This window comes from Cricetulus griseus, chromosome 2 (assembly GCF_003668045.3).
Source record: "Cricetulus griseus strain 17A/GY chromosome 2, alternate assembly CriGri-PICRH-1.0, whole genome shotgun sequence".
In the NCBI taxonomy this organism is placed as follows: Eukaryota; Metazoa; Chordata; class Mammalia; order Rodentia; family Cricetidae; genus Cricetulus; species Cricetulus griseus.
The window spans coordinates 46693044-46717649 of record NC_048595.1 but is presented as its reverse complement, the minus strand read 5'-3'; the positions used below and the strand labels follow the sequence as shown (position 1 = coordinate 46717649).

Sequence of the window (24606 nt, the reverse complement as noted above, 5' to 3'; positions counted from 1 at the left end):
TTCCAATAAAATAGTTTTGAACTTACAGTAAAGGATAGCTTTGAGGCCGGGCGTTGGTGGTGCACGCCTTTAATCCCAGCACTCGGGAGGCAGAAGCAGGTGTATCTCTCTATGAGTTCAAGGCCAGCCTGGTCTCCAGAGCGAGTGCCAGGATAGGATAGGCTCCAAAGCTACACAGAGAAACCCTTTCTCGAAAAACCAAAAAAAAAAAAGGGGGGGGCCCTTTTCCTAGAGACAAGCACTCAGGCCCATGCTGGCAAACCTATGAAGTAACTTCAGTATTAAGAACCTATGCTTTAATGACTATACCCAGTCTCCACTAAGCTTATTCTAACACTGCTACAAATATACTGCCACATCTTAGCGGTATATTAAACAAACAGCAACCAACTAACTCATTTAACTATCTTTTCTTTTTACCTGCCTGTATTCTCCTTATAACTTAATCATTACCTCATTCCTTCTCAAACATGCACTGCTCTTACAAGCTAAATATTTTATGACATAACGAGAACATAGAAGAAAGCCTCTTCTTTGCTTTCACTGAGATTATACAGGAGCTCAGAAAGATCTGCCAGACGGGTAAGCATTAAGATTAAGGCACATGGGGTATACAAAAGAAGACAATGAAGTTTCTTAGAGGAAATGATATCAAAGTAATAATTTAAGAATATCCATAAGCCACTAGGCCAAGATAAGTTTGTTGGTAAAGTAGGCAAAGAAGAGTATGAGGGAAGTAAGGAGTATGAAATCCTCCAGCTGGAGACAACAGGAAGAAGCATTCAACATTTTGAAAACAATGGTATTTTATTCTCAGTATGAACAGAATTTTCGCTTAAAGTAAAAACATGTACTCTTATAAATGTTCTTGGAAAAAAAAAAAAAAAACAAGCATGCATCGTACGTTTGTTCATCTACTTGGTGGGTTCTCACCTGCTGTCCAGAACTGTAAAGTTATTGTTGCTCCGCACATTATAAATTGCAATCGTGCCATTGTGGTAGCCGACTGCTAGCAGATTGGGTGTGGCGATTGAAAAGTCCACAGAGGTAACTCCATATGCACTCTGATAAATACGCTCTGGCCACTGTGGAGGGGGGCGGGCAGGGATGTTCTATTACATTTTAAGCGTTTTTAGATATCACAGTAAGACAGCCTAATCATAGCTGAGGCTGCCTTGTGCTGGTGGGGAACCTGAGAAGTTAGTCCGCCTTCAGTTACTCCTGGCCATGGCTTCTAGCAAACATGAAAACAAATCTTAGAACAGTCACTTCCTTAACTTACTCTAAAGCCTTCGTCCGCAATGGCTTTACAAACACATCATGGACTTCTGCATAAGTTGTCACACTTGGTAATCCTCTAGCAGGGACGAGTGTGACCAGCACATATTTGCCTCCTGAGAGAAGCACAGAACGAGCTGCAAAGAGATCATGGGCCTTCTGCCATTTGCTTTAGAAACATGGATTGTAGCCAGGTGGTGGAGGCGCATGCCTTTAATCCCAGCTCTCGGGAAGCAAAGGCAGGTGGATCTCTGTGAGTTCGAGCCAGCCTGGTTTACAAAGCTACATAGAGAAACCCTGTCTCGGAAGGAAAAAAAGGAAAAGAAAAGAAAAAGAAACCTGGATTGTTTCATTATTTTCTACAAAGCAAATAGAAAAAACTCCTCCCAAGCTCTCTAATCTACTTCTTTTTATGACTCTATTGTGGCTGGACTAAATCCTTTCCTCTGTCTAATCCCTGTGTGGAAAAGGAGACAAACTATTGATGACCAATTCTGCCAATCTTCCCACACTTCAAATAGCTTATTTTTCTGTGTGTTAACCCAGAGGCCTGATACACTGTGGCTACTCACAATAACTTTAATCACTGCATATGCTCTTTTACCCACCATGTTTTCAGCTTCACATTTTACTTCTGAGTTAAATTAAATGTAAAGCCACACAGCAATAGATAGATGGAGCAGAGCTATTTAGTTAAAAGCCTATTGTCATTCCTATCCTTTTTCCTTACAAAATTCATAGTTAGTAAGCTAGAAAATATGGGTAACTAGAGATCTAGATTTATTGATAAGATTACCAACTGGCTTGATTCTTGGATTTAATATATTTTTCTGAAAAAAATATGATTATTTCTCAGATTACTAACTCTTTTTCTACTAGCTGAATAGAGTGCTCTATGCCTATCACTGATACCCCTGATTACATGTGTTTTTTCAAAGGGTCTTCAGTTACAGGCTCCTTTATACTTAGCTGTGATAACACAGTAAATAAAAGATGCTTGGGATGTATTGTGTGAAATCATGAATGATTTCCCTTCACCCCATGTAAAATAAGAACAAATTGTAACTATTACGAATTTAAAGTAAACAATGAGGACCGGGGGGATGGCTCCCTTGGTAAAGTTCTTGCCTTTTCAAGTAAGAAGACCTGAATTAAGTCCCAGAAGTCATGGAGAAACACTGGGTTCTGGTGGTGTGTGGTTTTAATACTGTCTTTGGTAGGCAGAGATAAGGGGATCCAAGCCAGTGAGAAACCCTGACTCAAAAACAGAAGGTGAATGGCACTGAGTCAACAATCTCTAGGGCTGTGTGCTCTGACCGACCTACACACACACACACACACACACACACACACACACACACACACACACACACACACACACACTCATACCTGCACACGTAGGCACTTAACACATGTGAACACACATAAGTAAGTGGAAAGTCTTGACTGACAAAACAGTTTGGACTTTGCTGAATTACTACACACAAGAATATATCCTACAAAACCCTGTCAACATTTAATGAGACAAAAATAGTCTTATTCCTGTTTGGGTTACCATGGGGTTCTTTATTGACCAGCAGCAAGCCATTCCTCTTTTTTGCTCTTTAAATCCAAAGTTCCCATAGCCAACAGCCAAAAGGTCCTGAAAACAAGAAAAAGACACTTGAAAGGATGGCAGGAAATAGTGGCAAATGCATAAAGATACCTACTAACGAACTATTAAAAAATACTAGTAAAACAGAGGGCTAGGGCTGGGGCTACAGCTCAGTGGTAGAGTGCTTGCTTAGTATGTACAATACTTTGAGTTCAAACTACACTAAGTATCTACTCTAAAGACACATGTTGTGGAATATTATTTTAAGATGTGTTAAATTTGTTTATGCTGTGGAACATTGGTTTAATGATGCAAAAACATGTTGCATTCTTTTATGTTGCATTTGCTTAACTCTGTGAAGCTGTGTTACTTTGCCTGTCTAAAACACCTGATCGGTCTAAAAAGAGCTGAACAGACAATAGCAAGGCAGGAGAAAGGATAGTTGGGGCTGGCAGGCAGAGAGAATAAATAGGAGAAAAAGAGGAATCAGAAAGCAAGAGAAAATCAAGGAGAGAGAGAAGGGGCCAGCCACCCAACTACCCAGTCCGCCATAGAATAAGAGTGAAAGTACAGAAGGAAAAAGCCTAGAGGCAAAAGGTAGATGAGATAATTTAAGTTAAGAAAAGCTGGCAAGAAACAAGCCAAGCTAAAGCTGGGCATTCATAAAAAATAAGGTTCCATGTGTGATTTATTTGGGAGCTGGGTGGCAGACCTCCCAAAGAACAAAAGAGCAAAGTGCCAAAAGAGTAAGACAATAACCAACTACAGATACAGTCACTCCTAAAATGATATTTGGAGTTTCTAGTTGGGGAATATTTTCAGAAACATCTCATAAAACCCAGAAGGACATCTTTACTCTATAAGCATCTCCCTTTAAAAACAAATAAACCAGTCCCTAGCTCAGTGGTTCTCAACCTTCCTAATGCTGAGACCCTTAATATAGTTAGTTCCTCATGTTGTAGTGACGCCCAAACACAAATTTTTCCTTGCTACTTCATAACTATAAGTCTGGTACTGTTAGGAATCGTAATGTAAATATGTGCATTCTGATGGTATTTGGGGTGATGACCCACAGGTTTAAGACCTAGCTTATCTGTCTCAAGGTGACTTGGGAACTCTCCTGCCAGATTTCTGCATTTCTGAGTTCTGGATGCTTCATTTCCTGTTTGGATGAGGTTAGAGAAATCATTTATTATCTTTCTGCCTCCAGTTCCCTATCAACATAATGGAGGCTCTGACTCACACAGGTAAGTTAGCACAAGCCTAGAGAGATGGATCAGCATTTATGAGCATGTAGTGCTCTTCCAGAGGACCTGAGTTCAGTTCCCAGGCCCCACATTGTGCTTACAACACCTCTAACTCCAGCTCCAGGGGATCAGTTTGCCTTTGGCTTTCTAGGACATTGCACTCATGTGCACACATGCACACACACATACATATACACATAATTTTAAAAAAATAAAAAAAATATTTTTTAAAAAAACTTTAAATGTTTCTGGCACATACAAAGTGCTGCCTATGCATTTAACAATATTAGTAATAATATTACTGAGGAATCCCATAAGCGTTTTACACATTGGCATGATCACTGCTTTAAGCACACCCTTCCAAATATGACTGCTTGGGGGAGAAGGAAAATGTAGATATATGAATTTTGGTACAGGTTAAAATAAGTCAATCACACACGGTTCTCTAGTATATATCACATCATCTGATGTGGACTTGGAGGGTGCCAAGCACACTCTGAGAATAAAGGTGGTAATGTTTTTATATGTAAGGAGAAAAATAACTATTTGCCTTTTCTGCTTTTTCTAACATAAACGTCATTCAGAGACATTTCAAAACTAGCTGTTATAGCTGTTATGCCCATGTCATGAGACCCCAAGAGACCACCAGGAATCTGAGTTTGTATGCAAAGGCAAAGAGCCCTTATCACGAGTTCGAGTTTGGGCTCTCCATCTTTTCTGACACGGTGGTTGGATCAGGGAGAGCATTGAGCTCTGCTCTGGCAGGGTTTTTAAGGAGTAAAGGATGGGGTTGGGGGGAGGGGAATTCCAGATTCAGACGGGGTTGAACTCCTGATTGATTAGGAGTGGGGCAGCAGGAGTCTTGTCAAATAGTGATTGGTACTGGTGTTGCTTCAAGGAAACTGGCAACCTATATATAAGTTAGGTACGCTATTATTCATGTTCTGGAGCATCTAGTGCTTGTTTGTCTCAATTCTGATCGGTGCCCCACAGGCTACAGTCTGTGGCTTTTCCTGGTTATTGTAAGGATGAGGCCTAGTCCCCATATTGTTAGCCTGCAGCCTGTTATGGCTGCACTGATTTTAAGTTAGGCTTCCTCCATAGCCAGGTTAAATCCTTTGCCCGTGGCTGAATAAAAACAAAGAAACTAATAAAACCCTTCATTTTAGAATTTACCAGAGGCCAGCAAGATGACACCGTGAGTAGAAGCGTTTGCTGCACATTCCTGATGACCTAAGTTCAGTGTCCAGAACCCCCCAAAAGACAGATGTGATGGCTCACATTTGTAATTCGAGAGGTGGAAACAGGAGAATCATCTGGCCAGCTAGCCTGTACACACACACACACACACACACACAACACACACACACACACACACACACCACACAACAATAATAATAATAATAATAATAATAATAAATGAAATTTTACAAAAGAACTATCCTAGGATGGAACTATTAGAGCATTTGGTGACTTACTGGATTTGCTTTATTCCAGGAAAGGCTGCTCACATTAAGGCCTTTGGTTAGGTCACAGGAAAAAGACCAGAGCCGTTCCAAATTGGCTGGTATTGTTGACTGCTCTGTGGCTATCTCCAGTTCTAGCTCCACTTCCGTTTCCTCTTCTTCCTCCTTAGACTCCTCATCTGATTCCTCAATACTTTCTTCTTCCAGAATTTCTTCAGGCTCTTCAGGCTCATATTCTACAGTTAAATCAAACAGAGATATTGCTCTCCACAGCAAAGAGTCTGACTAGGTTCTCTGTCATTGACACAACACCACTAGATCTACTGGAATACATAGTCAAAGTGACAGGGCACACGAGTGGCAACCTAGACCTACTGAAGCCTTCTGATAGCAGACCTCTGGTCAATGAGAGAATGAGCCAGAGTAGCACATCAAAATGCTGCTACCTTGAAAATGCAAAACAAAACAAAACAAAACAAAACAAACAAAAAAACAAAAACGAGCTTCGTTGTAACAAGAATAATAAAACCAGAGACTGATATTGGGGTTCAAGCTGAAGATCAGAAAAGCAAAGTGGCCAGCCAGATGTTTCTGTCATTTCTCACATATTTTGGAAGACATTGCTCATACTTCCTCCTTACTCAGTTAATATTATTTCCTTCTATGGTCTCTGAGGGATTTGAAGACTAGATAGTTATAGTTAGAGTTTTCCTTGTTGACCAGACTCAGAAAAGAAACTCACTGAAGAGATGAGAAGTGTAAAAGGTTGAGAGACATGAAAAGATAATTTGAGCTGGGCGTTGGTGGCACATGACTTTAATCCCAGCACTTAGGAGGCAGAGGCAGGTGGATCTCTGGGAGTTCAAGACCAGCCTGGCCTAAAAAAGCTAGTTCCAGGACAATCTCCAAAGCCACAGAGAAACCCTGTCTCGGAAAAAAAAAAAAAGATAATTTGATAAATGCAAATTAGAATAGAAAGTAAATTAAGTACAAGATTTTGGATTCATCAAGATAGAACAAATAATGGAGTATTTTCTCTGAATTTGTCAAATGCAACTGGACTAGACATTGTTGATGTACTTATTGCCTGTACATATTATATATAGTTATTGTACTTACTGTATATAGTTTTCCTTGTGTAAGTTGTAGCCTTCTTTTTTTGTATTAGACAAAAAAAAGGAGGAATTGTGGTGATATATTATTTATTATTTAATAAAGCTTGGCTGGGGATCAGAATGCAAAGCCAACCACAAGCCACAGACGCCAGGTGATGGTGTCACACACCTTTAATCCCAGCACTAGAGAGGTATATAAGGAATTCCAGACTGCTGAGAGCCCATTGGGTGTTTCACCGTATTAACAGCTCTTGGATCTGTTACCATTCTCCACTTTCCTGATTTCTTTTTAATAACAAGTACAGGAGAATTCCAAGGGCTGGTTGATTCCTCAATATGCTGAGCATTTAGTTGTCCCTGTACCAGCTCTTCTAAAGCTGGCAGTTTCTCTGTTGTTAAAGGCCATTGTGCAACCCATACAGATTTGTTTGCCAACCATTTTAAAGGTAGTGCTGTTGGTACCTTTGAAAGATCAGCAGCTGTTGTGTCCTGTTTTTGTACAACCCGAATGGTTGGTGGCTGTTCTTTATAATACCTTCTTATATTTCTTTCAGAACCATATGTTAAGTTATGGTTTGTTTCTAATCCATTGCCGTAACAAATCATGTCCCCACAAATTCAATGATATGTTAGCAACATATGGCTTTAATTTTCCTCTCTGTCCTTCTGGCCCTATGCATTTGACCCATCTAGTGCTCTGTTTTACCTGAGATAAGTTCCAATCCCTAAATGTTTAGCATTTACCTCCTGAAGAAACCAATTTGGATGCCAAGATTCTGGTGGTATAATTGCTATGCCCGCACCTGTGCCTACCAGATCTTCAATAACAACATCCTGAATTTGTACTTTTAATCAAGTTTATCGAGTCTGTAGGGATAACTCTATTACAAACTGACCACATGTCTAATATCTGCTTCACAAATGGTGAATGAATGCCATAGGAGACTACCAATTCCTTGAATTTCCTTAAATCTAACATTGTCACAGGCATCCCATTAGCTCTTACAGAACCTCTATCGTTTGACACTTCCGGTAAGGTTTGTGGATATATTAAGGTTGGTTTTCTTAAGACAGACTGTTCCTCCTTAACTTTATAATGCAATGCTGAGCTTGGTTCTTCATTAAATTCTTCTGTCTGGATTTCAATATCTCTATGATCCGCTTTAGTAATTTTTTCTAAGGCCTTTATCTTAGCACTCATATCAACCGACTTTTTTAGAGATAAACCTAGAATTATCAAACCAACAACAAAGATTTTCAAAATGATAATTAACAGTATGTTAATCCCAGTTGAGTATCCCTTCATTTAATTGTTGCATTTTTAAATCATTCATTGCATGATCATACAGAGACCCAACTCTCTCCACTGTAATTGTGTTTCTCATTTTTAATGTGGGAAAAACTCTCTCTCTTAACTAAATCCTTCCTTTAAGAATTCCCAGTTGTCTTACCAAATCTGCTGACAGTGTCAGTGAACTGTGAGGAGTAGCACATTTGATCCCTGAGCTGAGAGTGGCAGCCAGAGGAGAGGGGCTGTAGGAAAAGCCCCCCAGGCCAAGGGAGTGGGTGGAGAGAGAGAAACAGAGAGAGAGTCTTCTGGGTTTTTTCATAAATTGTTTACATCTTGCTTACATGGTCCAATCAACATCCAAAAATAGATGGTTTTGTTGAAGGGCCCTAAATTGTGATTGTAGGGTTGTAGAACCACTGAAAATAGATGTGGATGGTTTGCTTGTTTCTTAAGCCCAATGGATATGGGGAGGGGCACAAAAGTATTTGCCTTTTTGATAGCTACATGTGTTTAATTGCTCATGTTGTGAGAATGGCTGTATTAGTCAGGGTTCTTATTAGTGTGACATACAGGCTGTGGTCCAGCCAGTGCAACAATGGCTGTCTACCAACAGAAAGTCCCAAGAATACAGTTGTTTTGTCCACAAGGCTATATGTCTCAACTGGCTTTCAGTAATCATCAGAATCCCAAAGAAGTTGGCTGTAATGCCAGTGAAGGAATGGACTTGACACTTAGAGTGAGAGCAATTAGGCAAAGAGAGAGCAAGCTTCCTTCTACCATGTCCTTTATAATCTGGACCAGAAGGCGTGGTCCAGATTAAAGGTGCATCTTCCACCCTCAGAAGATCTCAATTAAAACTGGTCTTCCCACTTTCAAATGATTTAATTAAGAAAAAAAAAACCCTCAGGAGTTTATCCAGCTGCCTGGTTTTAGTTAATTTCAGATGTGGTCAAGTTGACAAACAAGAATGGCCATTACAATGGTTAACCTTCATCAATACCTTGCCTGGAAATTAGAATTAGGAGACAGCTGTTGGCCCGTCTTTGTGGGCATTTCCAGGGATGGTTAACTCAAGCTCATCTTAAAAGTGGGACACACCATCCCATGGGCTAGGGTTCCGAAAGAACAAAACAAAAACAAGAAGAGCACTATTCACCTCTACTTTCTATGTATGGAGAACCAGCTGTGTACAACTGCTGCCATGAATTCTGCTATGTCTTCCCTGCCATGATGGACAATATCTTCTTAAACCCTGAGCCAATAATAACTAACAAACTAAACAAACAAACAAACAAACAAGTTTCTTAAGTTGCTTTTGCCAGGTATTGTGTTATTGCAAGAAGAAAATAACTAATCCTGTTATGAAGCAATAATGAGAACAACATTAAAATTTAAATCATTGCCTTTACAATAATTTATAATCATACTATTTTTATAATAATTCTGTTTATACTAATTCACTGTTTTTCTCCAAGATCCATCTTCTTTCTACATAAGCCAAATAGATGAGCTGAATGAGAAATGCCCTGGGAACCAGTCTGCTTGCTTATTTAAAGTCCTTGGCAGTAATGCTAATCTATATCCCTTGGGGAAGTGCTGCTGTCTTTGGTTTGCTGTCATTATCATCCAAAACTGACATGAGAATCCACTCCGGTGTGGTACAGTGTATGGGTGTTGAGAAATGTGACTGACAGGTATTACCCACACTACCGTATTGTTCTCAATAATCTCACTGGCCTGAACACCTGTGCTCACAGACTTTTTATCCCTCCATGTAACCTAACTCCCAGCAAGGCAGTAACTGTTCTTCCCATTCTCTTCATATTTGTCTTATAGTTGGAATCATAGCTTGTTCCATTTTCAGACTGGACTTGTTTACAAAGTATCATGCATGTAGGCTTCCTCCATGTCTGCCCAGAACTCTGTGACTCAGCACCAAGTAATGTGTGTACCTCAGTCTATCCATTTACCTAGTAATGGAAATTTCTGCTTGCTTTCCAATTTGAGGAATTATGAAAAAGGTTCCCATAAAGACTGCGTAGAGGTTTTTGTTTTTGTTTTTGTTTTTTTTGACGAGTGTGGGTATACATTTTCTGCTCATCTGAGTACCTACCAAGATGCAACTGATAGACTGTACAGTAAGACTGTGCTTAGTTTTATAATTGCCAAGATGCCTTCCAGACTAGACATACTAGTGTATATTCCCACCAGTCACAAATGAGCTCTTGTCCCATATCTTTACTGGCATGTGGTATTACCATGTGTTTGGGTTCTGGACATTCTAACAGGTAAGTTTACCTACCTCATGGTTGTTTTCATTTGTAATTCCCCAATGATATAGTTTCCCATCTGGATATCGTCCTTGGTGAGATCTCTTTTTATACTTTCTACTGATTTTGAAGCAGGACATTGCTATGTAGACCAGGCAGGCTTTAAATCCTTTTTGTTTGTTTAGTTTGTTTTTATTTATTCTATTATTATGTTTATGGGTGTTTTGCCTGCATCTATGTGTTGGCACCTCATGTGTGCTTGGTGCTGGTGGAAGCCAGAAAAAGGCATCAGATTTGGTTGGATTGGAGTTACAAACAGTTCTGAGCTACCATGTGGGTGCTGGAATCCAATCAAACCTGGGTACTTTGAAAAGGCATGACCTGCTTTTACCTGCAGAGCCATCTCTGCAGCCCCAGATATTGAATTCTTGATATTCCTGTCTCAGCCAGTAGGGTGCTGGGACAGATGTGTACCACATCAACCTTCTTCTCATTTTTAAGTTGTTAAGGATGGAGTATTGGTGGTTTGTTTCTGTGTTTTAGAATGGCTCTCACATAGCATGGCCTAGTCTTGAACTCCTGGTCCTCTTGCCTACACCTCCTGAATCCTATGATTACATTCATGTGGCATGATGCCCAGCAAGTTGTTTTCTGGATCGTATGTCTTACGACATATTTAGCCAGCAATTGCTTATCATATATGTCTTCTGTGAATATTTTCTCGAGGGATTTGTCTTTTTATTCTCTCTGTAGTGTCTTTGTTAAGGAAGTCTAGCTCATCAATTATTTTTTGATGCATTGTGTTTGGGTAGTTTTACTTTAAACAACATTTAACACCCAAGGTTATTGTTCCATCTATGTTATTTTCTAAGAATTTTGATTTTATATTGGTGTCTATAATATATTTCAGTTATTTTCTTGTGGAATCTACGGTCTATGGTTAGATTTCCTTTTTGTATGTAGATATTGTAACTTCACTTGTTGAAAAGACTGCCTTTTTTTCTGTTGTATTATCTTTTGCCCAAGATCTTGACTAGATAGGTCTGCTCCTGAGATCTCTAGATTGTTAATTCACCTACTTGTTTATCATCTCACCAACACTGCACTATCTTGACTACTGTACCTTAATATTAAGCTGTAAATTCTCAATTCTTCAACTTCATTCTGCTTCTTCAAAGATATAGGGAACATTCTGGGTTCTGTGGTTATTAAAAGGCCTTGCTTCACCTCTTTCTTTCCCATGTATTTCCTTTATTCTTTGGATACTTTTAATATTCAGTGGTTACAACTGCATGCTATCTTCCTTCTATTTAATTCCAACATAACATTCCTCTTTAGAACTGTTCTTTTGTGCCTAACAAGTGTTTAACACATAACACCATCAGGGGCAGCAAGATGGCTCAGAGGGTAAAGGCAATTACCACCAAGCCAGAAAACCTAAGTGTGATTCCCAAGACCAAAGAGAGAGCTGACCCCACAAAGCTGTCCTCTGACCTTCATGTGTGCCTTGGCACAGCCCCCTGCCATGTCACATCATACACACACACACACACACACACACACACACACACACAAATAAGAGAACTAAATTTTAGTATATGCAAAAGACCTAGTCGAACACTACATGAAAAGTACACAAATACCAAAATTAACCACAAGCATTCAGCATTACAAACCATTAGGACAATATTAAAAAGATTGTCACCTTCCCCTCTCCAATTTGTGAGTGCGTGTGGGATTAATTAAAGTTACTTATATGGGCAATGTATTGTTTACAGCAGTATGTTCATTTTTCCAGTGACTATATTAATGAAGAGAACATCTCTACCTCCCTAGAAACTATTAATTGCCTATAGATCCTCATGAAGGAGTGGGACCTCATGACTCCTCCCTCTTTGTAACAGGCAACTGCTATTTGGAAAGAGGAAAGTGATCAAGGGGTGTGGGACATGAGAGGGAAACGGAGTTAAATATGATAACATACATTACAGACATGTATAAAATGTAATGCATCCTGTTAATAACATTTTAAAGGTATTGCCAGTATCGATAATTAGCATTTGGAGAAACTGGGACTCTTACACACTGGTTTTGGAAATGAAAGACAGGATTAACTCCTTGGGAAACTATTTCACAGTTCCTAAAATGAAGCTAAAAACACATCTATCTAAAGATCCAGTGCTAGGCATTTTCACAAAAGAAACTGAAATACATTTGCCAAAAGATTCAATCAGAAACCTCAAATGGAACACAATGTAGAGCCACCAACTGCTGGGTAAACAAATTATAGATTTTCATGTGCTGGAGCACTTCACTGAAAAATTAACCATTTATATATACACCAATCTAGCTGGATCTCAACATCAGGAATGGTAGTGAAAGAATCTAAACTCAAGTTTATCTTAATTTTTTATTATTACACATATTTGTGTGTGTGCACGTGTGTGTGTGTGCATGTGTATGGGAGTCAGATGATGCAAAAGAGTCAGTTTACCCTGTGTGTTCTGAGGAATCCAACTCAGGTTCCGTGTCAAGTGCCTTTACCTGCTGAGTCATCTCACTGTCTCAAAAAACAATATTTATCACAGGAATGCAGTTAAATGATGTTCCACAACTGAGAAAGTTAACTTGTGGTTACAGATAAAGTCAACTGCTGCCGAGGGTGTGGGTAATGCAACCAGCACACGATAATCTTTATGGTTCATGGGTATATTCCTTATGTTGATCAGGGTATTTGTTATGTAACTTTCTTAACTTTCTAAATACATTAAAAAGACAGTTTAAATATAAACATGCCGTTTCTATAAATCGTACCCATTAAAGTATTTGTTCTGTTATTTTAATTAGTAAACAAGTATTATACTAACAGTTTAGCTTTGTAAATGTCAATATTTACAGCAATTTAAATTGAAACTATACAACTCTTTAGATATAGAATGGAACAGTATACATGATACAAATTTTAAAATAGCAACCTTACATGAAAGAAGACCATAGTTTTAAAACATTATTCTAGCTTTCTCCAGGTAAAAAGTTTACAACCATTTGCTAGACATTCTATTTTGTAATCTAATTGTTCATTTAATCACCCAGGCAATTAACTTTTGGATCAAGTGGATCAAGAAGAGTTTGTGAAAAGTGGGATGACAACAGGAAAAGACAGCACAGGGAAAGGAATGGACAGAGTGACAGATTTCAATGGTCTCTGAATTCCAAAGAACTTCCACATAATACAACAGCAGTCTCTGGCCAGAGTAGAGTTGTCTGGAATAATACACTCGAGACATGTAGCTGACCCTAAGCAATGGGAAGGCTCTGAACAGTTAGAGCATTCAATGACCATAGGGTGTTTAGGATAAATCTGCAAGATAGGGTAAGAGAGTAGAAAGAATTAAACTGGAATAAAATGACACACTATATAACTATAAATTTCACTTCACTCATGTGTTAAAAGGCCAAAATAATCTCAAAAAAAAAAAAAAAAAAAGCAGAAACCTCTTAGGACAGGAAGTATAGCTCAGCAGCAGAGCTTTTATACAAGGACCTGGGTTCCAGCTCCAGAAAGCAGAAACTGAAAATAAATTTGTAAAGAGCTAAAATAAAATATTCTGTGAGCATATGATAGGGTGTCCGCAGCGCTGAGAAGGAGATGAATGTCCCTGCCATTAATATCAGGGAGTAATGCTAAACAGTCAGAACCCGAGAGTTAATGGCAGTGCAAAGGGAGACTAAACCCGAAAAACACTATTTAAAAGTGCCTAATTTGATGCAGGAAAAAGGAGAAAATAAGGACAAAGATGCTTTTGAAGTTTTAAATTTGAGGGTCAACCCTTCTGTGGATTCCCTAGTCTGGACTCTAGTGCCACTCATATGTTTAGTAAGTAGTTGGTAAGTGGTTAAAATTGCATAAATATATTCTTTAATAAGTGAAAACTAGTGTGGAAGTTACATTTAAAAATATCTAAAAGTACAACTAATTTTTTACCATGTCTAACCATGGTTACTTTTTTAAAAATACCTTTTAAAACAGGGAGTTGACGGTAGGCTGCAAGCTTTGACTGAAATACATTTTCCATTAAAACTCTTTCCATGAAAAATAAGTCTTGCTGAAGCTTCTCAGATTTTAGTATTGCCTCTGAATTACCTTCATCATCTTCATGAACTTTAGCCAGAATTACATTTTCTATGTCCATTAAGGAACTAGTTTCACTATCTGTAAATATAAACACAACTCACTTACAAAAGAGCCAAGTAGTAGTTTATGCATTTTAAAGATTTTTAAATTATATTTTATAATTTCTGTCTTCTTCCCATTTCTAGCACCTTCAACAGTCATTTATTGAATCTTTCATGCACAAAGAAAGTGCAAATGTATAACTCATTGTGGAACTCCTACCCATCCAAAAAACATCATTGTTTTTCAGAGGATAAGCAGTATTAATCTTGAGATAATACAAATACATGTTAGTCCATTTTCTGGTAATTTATCAAAATACCACAGCTTAAGGAACTGGAGAGATGGCTCAGGTGATAAAGTTCTTGCTGTGCAAGCATGCAGATCTGAGTTCAATCTCCAGGACCCACATCAAAAGCTGGGTGGGGCAGCTGGAATCCCAGCACCAGAGAGATAGACACAGGTGGATTCCTGGGACTAACTGGCAAGACAGTCTGTCTAGTGATTGAGCCCCAGGGCCTCGTGAGGGATTGTCTGAAAAAACAAGGTGGACAGTGTCTGAGGAGGAATGATACCAGAGGTCATCCTCTACCTTCTACACACATGCATGCACCTATACTCATGAACACACACACTCATATCCTCAAACATTTATGAATAGGTACCAAAAAAGATTCACTACATGTTAGGCAATTTATGAAGACAAGAAATGTGTTTCTTACAGTCCCAATGGCTTGAAAGATCAAAGCCAAGAAGCTACAGTTGGTGAGGGCCTTCTGGCCATCCACTGCATCACGTGGCCAGAAATGGGAATCATGAGAGCTCAGATGAGTTTTCTTATAAAGGCAGTAATCTGAAGTGGGGGCCTGATTCCCACGATGCCATCTAACTCCAATTATCGGCTCACTTGTAGATAAATTTCTGGGTTAAATTTCCAGCAGATGAACTTTGGGTGACACATTCAAATTACAGCTGTAATTCTCTGTACTTTACTGTTGACATTGAAACAAAATGATTATCTATCTTCAGACAAAGGTCTGACTTGAGTCTTTTTGTGTGTGTATGAATACTGTACTAATTCTCTATTAGTTTTGTGGCTGCTATAAAAAAACCCACATGGCTTGAATAATGCAATTTGATTATCTTAAAGTTCTTTTTGTTACAGGATGTTGTGTCATTGAACTAAAAACAAGTTGATGAGACCACATTCTTTTTTAGAGGCACTAGAGAAATTGTTTTCCTGGCTTCTCTACCTTTTGAAGAGTTATTCTAAAGATGTGGTCAATCTTCAAGGACAGCAACATTGTGCCTCTCAGAACTTCTGTCATTACACCTGCTCTCAATTGACAGTTGACAAAGGTTCTGACCCTTTTATTACTATGTGATTAGATGGGCAACCAGATTATGAAAGACAATCTTCCAATTTGAAGATAAATCTGTAATTGTGTCTGAAAAACAAAACAAAACAAAACAAAAACCTCTTTCCTCCATTGCAAGGTAGTATATTCACAGATTTGGGGGAAAGTGTATCAACTTGGGGCACTGTGGTGGCTAATCTTGGTTGTTAAATTGACTAAATCTGGAGTCAACTAAAACATAAACTGTGAGTTTCTCAGTCAGATTACCTGAAGCAGGAAGACCCATCCTAAATGTGAGTGGCACCTTCTGGTGGCAGCCCAGGTAAAAGGACAAAAAAAGGAAACTTTGCTTTATTTATTTATTTATTTATTTATTTATTTATTTATTTATTTATTTTTGCCTGCTTGCTCTCATCTACTCTGTTGCTGTGACATTCCTTCATGACATTACCACTGACTTCTTTGTGACTCCAAAGTAAACTAAGGATCAGCAGGAATCCTCCAGGTGTCCAGCCCCAAATTAGGACTGTTGGGACATCCAGCCTCATAGACTGAATGATTAATGCAGTCTCAGCTTTTCCAGTATGAAACAGCTAATGATGAACCACACTCTGTAATCCAATCTAATAGACCCTATACTGTTTTTATATCTACAGTATGATGATTTGAGTGAAACAGTCACCATAAGTTCATATGTTTGAATACCTGGTCTCCAATTGGTGGAACTGTTTGGGAAGGATTATGAATTATGACCTTATCGAAGGAGGTGTGTCAGTGGGGGTGGGCTTTGAGGTTTCAAAAGAATGGTGATATCAGCGTGCTCTCTCTGCCTCATGCTTGTGGATCAAGATGTGAACTCTCAGCTGTTCCTACCACAATGACTTTGCTCTGCCATCATGAACTCTAACCCCCTGAAACCATAAGTTCAATTAAATGCTTTCTTTTATATATTTACGTTGGTCATGGTGTTTTATCATAGCAACAGAAAAGTAACTAGTACATCATCAGTTCTGTTCTTTTACAGAACTCAAATATAGACACCACTGTGATCCTTACCACACCACCTAGTAAACTGCTAGTGTGAAAACTTATGTGACGTTGGTGTATACTTTTCTTTATACCTTATGTTACATCCAACTTAAAAAAAAAAAAAAAAAAACAGGGAGAGAAAAGAATACAGAAAACAAACCAAAAGAGCCCTTGAAAGGAGAAGAGAATTAAGATTATTTAGAGTCCTTGAAACCCAAGGAAAGGCACAGCCACAGGGGTGATCCATACATTCAAACACACCGCAAACAAAGACAGCAACTTGGTAAACACACTGAACACAAAGAGAAATGCCCATAGGAAGTCTGTTCTCCCTGTTCAGAGGCAGCCCATCAACTGTAGCAGCGGTACTGCAGAACTGCAGGAAGCACAAAGGCCAAGTGACAGACTTGCTTCCATCCTCACCACAGGGCCTTGGCATCATGTGTGGTATCAGAGAAGCTATAGTAGAAGCCCGGAACATTCACCTCTACCACACATGAGAATGCCAGACATGAACAGCTGGGGAGCCCGGGATTTCTCAGACACCAGGCACTAACTGGTTTTCTCTTCTCACTGAAGTTGACAAAAGTTCGGAGTCAGAATTTTCATGGCTATCTAGCAATAATAAAAACACTGTCTATTCTCTGCTGTCAATGACGCTGTATGTGGTTGAGTAGGTAATGAGGCAATCCTATCTGTGCTAGTCACAGAAGTGTGAAGGAAGCTGGAGTGCTTAGCCCAGTTCAGCAGTCACATCCCTTAGTGCCACAGGAAGTCAGGTAAACAGGCTAAAACACCTGGTCTTCTACTGAGTCTGGTGCACAAGGATCATCCCAGCTCTCAGGAGGATGAGGAAGACAAGTGAGTCTAAGACACATGGGCTACCCAGTTAGTCCCTATCTAAAAACTGGGCTTCTACCACCAAGTCATGAAACACAGATCCCCCACTCCCTGGCTCCCTGTAAAATGGAAGCTTTACATCTAGATTTCAACTGAAAGTCACTCCCTGTACCAAGAGCCAAGAAAATCTCAACTTCAGTTGAAAAGATGATAATTAATAAACACAAACACCAAGATGAGAGAGACAATAGAATTATCTAACAAAGAATTTACATAGATCATCATAAAAATACTATTTGTAAACATCCTTGGAACAAACAAAAAGTATCATCAAAGGAATAGAACATTTAAGTGAAAAAAAAAAGGAGTTACAGAATTGAAAAACATTCTCAGAATTGAAAATTTCAAGTAATTCGTTAAATAACAGAATAGAAAGGAAAAAGAAAAATGTAACAATGAACTCAAAGCAAGAACAATGAGCAACTTATTTTGGTGAATGGGAGGTTTTTTGTTTTTGTTTTTGTTTTTTGTTTTTTGTTTTTTTTTGAGACAGGGTCTCTCTATGTAATCCTAGCTGTCCTCAAACTCATTATGTAGACCAGTCTGGGCTTGAACTCACAGAGATCTGACTGCCTTAGGCCCTGAGTGCTGGGATTAAAGGAGCATGCCACCACATCCAGCTCATTTAATAAAGCAAAAAAACTAATCTTAAAAGTAAGTGGAGAGATGGCTCAGTGGTTAAGAGTGCATACTGCTTTTATAAAAGACTGAATACAATTCCTAGCTCCCATATCTGGCAACTCCTAACTGCCTGTGACTCCAACTTGAGGGGATCTGATGTCCTCTCCTGGCCTCCTCCAACACTGTAATCACGTGCACAGACCACATTGTTTAAAATACACATACGTACATACACATTGTTTAAAATAAAAATAATTGTTAAACCAAGGGAATAAACATAAAATAAAACTACTCTGAAAAAAAAAAAACATAATGAATAGAGCCTTGGGGCCCTGTGAGGTTACAATATTCAGATGATTATCATCTCAGAAGGGGACAAATTGTCTCCTGAAGCCAACAGCTGAAAATACATAGAACTGAGCAAAGAACAAACACAGAATGAAGGAACTGAATGAGCCTTTACGTTCGTAAAGATATCCACCAAAGACTTGCCATAAATATACTACTGAAAACAGAAGGCAAAAATCACATACCCAGGAAGACAAAAAAGAAATATTGGGAGCAGTAAGAAGGGAAAGATATTCACAGGAAGAAAATCATTTGAGTATCAATACACTTTTCATTAGAAACAAGAGATTCCAGAAGAATTTGCTTATCTTCTCTGAATGCTGCATGAAAAGAACTATTCACCGCAATTCTGTAGTAAAAACATTTGGTAAAAATTAGAAGATGAAGGCTCAGTTGGTAAAGTGCCTGCCATGCAAGCAGGAAGGCTTGATCTCAATGTAAAAAAGCTGGGGTTAGGCTGGGCCTGGTGGTGCATGCCTTGAATCCCTGTACTCAGGACACAGAGGCAAGTGGGTCTCTGAGACCAGCCTGGTCTATATAGTGAGTTCCAATCCAGACCAGGAGTTGCAGGTCTGGATTCCCCGTTAAACCAAGACCACATGGAAATACATGGATTAATAGTAATGGGATAATAATTAAGACAGAGCTAGCCAATAAGAAACCCTAGTCACTGGCCAACAATTTCATAATTAATATAGGGGTACATAGTGACTCCTTGCCTAAGGAAGCAGCAGCAGCAGCCACTGGCTGTAGTGGTTCTCACTCCTAACTCAGGAGAGACAGGTTCCTGAAGCTTACTGGCAAGACAGTCCAGCCAAATTGTTGAGTCCAAGACCAGAAGGAAACTCTGTCTCAAAAAATAAAGTGGCCAGCACCTGAAGAATGACAACTTCAGTTGTCCTTTGACCTCTACGTGTATACAGGAGGATGTACATGCACAACTGAACATATACATTGCACATATACACACAAAATTAAAGTATGTATGACAAATTCACTTTAGTTTTTCTGAGATATTTATGATTGAAGAAGTAATTATATTGCCTAATGCAGTTCTAAATATAAATGTCTTCCTTAATATCTAGAAGAAATATACAAAGCCAACATTATAAACAAAAGAGGGAGTGCCATGCCTATAATCCCAGGAAGCAGCAAAGGCAAAGTAATAATAGTAGTTCCAGGCCAGCCTAGTGTCTCACAGGGCTCAGGCAGGCCAGGGTACATAATAAAATCTAATGGGGAATGTTCTTCTGTGTATATGTTTGTCTTATTGGTTAATGAATAAACAGTTTGGCAAGGCAGGATGATAGGTAGGACTAGGAGACAATGAGGATTCTGGGAAGTATAGTCAAAGAGAAGTTGTCATGTGATCCTGGGAAGTGATGTAGCTGGAAAGAATCAAGATATAAGCAGGTACAAGCAGGAAATTTCTCTCTTCTCTGGGGAGTCTCTGAGCAGTCATCATGTAGCAGGCAAAGGAGTTGCAGGTCTGGATTCCCCGTTAAACCAAGACCACATGGAAATACATGGATTAATAGTAATGGGATAATAATTAAGACAGAGCTAGCCAATAAGAAACCCTAGTCACTGGCCAACAATTTCATAATTAATATAGCATCTGTGTGTTTATTTGGGGCTCAAGGGCCACAGGAGATGCTAGGCCAGAAAACTCACACTACAAACTATCTTGCCTCAAAAAGCCAAAACCAACCACCAAACATAGAAATCGAACTGGTAACATGCTGACATAAGTGGACTCTGGTAAGTTATATGTATGTAATGCAATATGCAGACAAGTAACTAATTGCACAGATATACAAAGAAAAACTGAGGAACACACACACACACACACACACACACACACACACACACACACACACACGTAAATTAAACAGTAACTAAAAAAGTAGTAACTAAGTAGTACTAAGAAGATAGTAAAAAAACAATAAATAAGTAAATAAAAATAAAACAAAACCAGAAAACAAATAATGGAAGATGTAATGTTCTAAATACTCAAATTTAAAGGCAGGTAGTGTGGAATACCCATTAGCAAACAATAACAAGACTATCTCAAACAGGGTGGAAGGTGAGGACCCACACTCTGACCTCCATGCACACTGGACTGGGGAACACACACACACACACACACACACACACACACACACACACACACACACACACACACACACACAAACATGCACACATACATATATGTGAAAAAAGAGTTCAGAGAGAGAGAGAAAGCAAAAATGCACTAGAGAAAAACTCAAAAAACAAGCCCCGGCATGGTGGTAAATGTGTTTAATCCCAGAACTCAGAGTCAGGTAAGAGGATCTCTGTGAACTGGAGGCCAGCATGGTGCACATAGCTACAACAAATTCCTGACAAATATCCAAGGAGAAAAAAAAAAACTTAATTTCATGCTTGGAATCCAGGAAACAGTGAAAATACAAGCAGAATCCCCGAGAAAAGTTGTACTTCACGTGTTCTGTGGATAGGAATACTATAACTGCTGCAGAAGAATGTAAAGCAGTATGTACAGACATCATGCAAACCCTGGAATGGATGAATGCAGCCTCACTTTGCCCATGGTACTTTCCTTGTAGTTTTAAGTCCCGGTCTTTAGCAAGTAAATTTCCTTTACTTCCAACTAAAGATTGCTTTGCTGATAGCAGAGCTTCGGGAGTGTTGAAAGAATCAAACAAATCCCAGGCAGTGGCCATTATGCCTAAACAGACAGAAAAGGCAAAAGGATTTCAAAATGCATTCTAATATTATAGCTTTGCACATAACTGGTCATAGAAAAATCTAAAATTATTTTCTATTAACAACACGTTAATTTTAACAGCATTGGCAGGAAAATAACAAAGAAATAGTTCATGAGGATACCTCCAGAGATCCTGAGCCGTCTCATTATTAGTATCTAGATATGCCTTCATGTTTTCAGGATAGCCCAGGTTACCCTCAGTCTCATCTGACCTCTGTTTCTCCATCCTTCCTACCCAGGCTGGAGAAGAATCACCTCATCAGCTTATCACTGCAAGGCTGTCATGGGTTACAGACTTTGATAACACCGAGACAGTGTTTTAACTAGTGGCTAGCACACAGCATCTTATATCTTACAGATCTGCTTGTGGGAAGCATCCCATTCCTTTTTACTCAGTAAAGTTCTCTACACAACTATTTAGGTAGAAAAATTGTACCTTTTGGGACAATGACATTGTCAAAAACCTTAATTACATTTATGCAAATCATCAAATATAGCCATGGTGTCCAAATACAAACTGAAAAAGTAATTTATCTTCAAATAATAATTTCAAAAGCTCCGTACCCTCAGCTATCTCAGGTTGGCCTTGAACTTGCTACACACTGAGGATGACCTTGAACTCTTGATCCTGCTGCTTTCCCCTCAGGAGAACTGAGGCATTACAGGAATGAATTACACTTCACTTATGTGGTGCTGTGGATCAAAACCAGGGTTTCAAACTAGTAAGAATTTATACTTTCTGCTACCAGGGAAGGAAACACAGCAGGATATCCTGGTACACCACATTTGTACTCCCAAATGTACCATCTAGGCAAGCCGCACCTCTGCTTTGAGGTAGGAATGGGGGAAAACCTAAAAGGAGATTGGAGCATTTATTCTTCTCTTTCACATAAAAGGGAGTAACAGGGGTGAGCAATAAATATTCCTGCCAACAAGACAGATGAATGCTCTTTTACAAAAAAAAAAAAAAAAAAAAAAAAAAAACTAAACTAAACACTACTTACTTTTATTAGAGGTTTGTATTTTCAATCTTTAGAAAGAAACTAGCTCCTAGCTATGTTCAGTAATAACTGCAATCAGATTATACATTCTTTCTCCTACCTTTTCCTCCGCCCACACACCTTGGGCTTTTGCTTATGCAGTATCCTCAGAAATGTTACTCTGTAAACATGGAGAGGTCATAAGCATAGCCTTTAAGAGCACAGGTTCTAAGACAAAAACAGGATATCCTGGGTTACTCCTCTACGGCTGTTTCCTAATCTATGAAATGGAGACTAATAATTGGACCCACTTTATAGTGTTATGGTTATCATTAAGCCAGTTACTATAGGAAAAATGTAAAGACTGTATGGAATATACAAATACATAGTTTATATAAATAACTGAAGAGTGCAGAGTTCTGACATAGGGTTATAAGAATCAGTTTGAACAATTATATTACTCAAATACTGTATATCATTATTTCCTGTTACCTTGTCAAATTCTGAACATTATAAATTACAGTAACTAGTACTGAGACCTGGGCAAATCAATTTCCATTTTTATTTATATAGTTTAACATGTGTTGACGGACAGTGTCCAGGAACATATATTAAAATATAACAACAGTTTGCCAAACAGAATAAAGTGAATTACCTTTTTCTTCCATTATGATTTTTTCACACTGAACCTCTTTATTCTTTGGTGCTCCATTAAATGTTTGCATCATCCTTTCCACATATAAGTCGTTGCCTAATCTATTTCTACATAGGATTTCATAGTTCTTATTTTTCTCTCTGTAAAAAAAAATAACTAACTAATAAAAATTGTTATGAATATATATCATCATCATTCGACATCACATGTTGTCAAGTGCTTTCATTAACACAGAATGTAACAAAATGTGAAGTGAGCATTAAAAACTCCTTAGGAAATATTTCATTATATTATCACAAAAGACTGTTTCATGCTGTGCTTCCCAATGTCCATACTACTTTCAGTGTTTATCAATATTCCAGCACTCTGTTCAGAGAATTCATGAGCTTTAATATGGACATCTAAAGCTACAAATTCTTCCCAAGTGTTACTTTTGCAGCATTGTGTGCATGCTATTTTCAAAACTAGCTAGTTATGCGTATGTTTGATTTTTTTGTTTGTTTGTTTCTGAGACAGGGTTTCCCAGTGTAGCCCTGGCTGTCCTGGAACTTGCTCTATAGACCAGACTGGCCTTGATCTCACAGAGACCCTCCTGCCTATGCCTCCCCAGTACTAGTATTAAAAGTATGCACCACCCGGTACACACACACACACACACACACACACACACACACACACACAACACACACACACACACTTGGTTTTTCAAGACAGGGTTTCTCTGTGTAGCTTTGGAGCCTATCCTGGCACTTGCTCTGGAGACCAGGCTGGCCTCGAACTCACAGAGATCTGCCTGCCTCTGCCTCCCAAGTGCTGGGATTAAAGGTGTGCGCCACCAATGCCCAGCTCAATCGGAGCTTCTTAATGTAAATGTTTTAACCATCTTAATTGCTGAAACATTTCACAACTATTTTGTATTTTGTATCCAATCACATCATAGCTCTAACATCCTCAGAGTTTGGATTTAGGATCTATTGTTTATCCTTTAATAACGACTTGTCTTTTATTGGTTTGGTATATATCAAATTCAATCTACGGGAACCATTTTCATGTATTTACTATTGCTGTACACGTGACAGTTATTTAAATATCTGTGTGGTATATGCACATACATGGAAAATGTCAGGAGTCCAATCACTCTTTTAATCCCTTGAGATAAAGTCTCACTGTCCCTGGAGTTGGGCCAGCAACCAGCAAATCCCTGCAATCCTGTCTCCACCCCTCTGAAACCAACCACACACAGGTTTCTTACATAGGCACTTGGGACTCTTAACTTAGGCCCTTGGGCTTTGGATATGTGCATGGATCAATTTCATTAAATCACAGGAAGGAACATATCTTCCACCTCAGACATTTATTCTTCATGGTGAGCCCAAAATCCTCTCTTCTAGCTATTTTGCAACATACATTAACTATGGTCACACAGCTGTGACAGAACCCCAAGCCTAGATCCTGCTGACCAGAACTTTCGAACTGTTGACCCCTGCCCTTTCTTCTTCAGAAGTTCACATAG

The 24606-nt window shown here is 38.8% G+C and overlaps 1 protein-coding gene across 5 annotated transcripts in view; it reads right to left on the bottom strand.

Annotated features, from left to right (window-relative positions):
- The window catches only part of Dnai4 (dynein axonemal intermediate chain 4), a 71981-nt gene that overhangs the window by 18257 nt on the left and 29118 nt on the right, over positions 1-24606 (bottom strand). For 4 of the 5 annotated variants that reach the window (XM_027402310.2, XM_035439742.1, XM_035439740.1 and 1 more), the window contains 6 exons: positions 23094-23233; positions 21291-21419; positions 14280-14474; positions 5598-5821; positions 2834-2920; positions 934-1085 (listed from right to left, as the gene is read on the bottom strand). In XM_027402310.2, the coding sequence (XP_027258111.1) occupies positions 934-1085; positions 2834-2920; positions 5598-5821; positions 14280-14474; positions 21291-21419; positions 23094-23233 (927 nt within the window). The remainder of the gene's footprint in view (positions 1-933; positions 1086-2833; positions 2921-5597; positions 5822-14279; positions 14475-21290; positions 21420-23093; positions 23234-24606) is intronic. The other variant, XM_035439741.1, reaches the window with a different exon arrangement.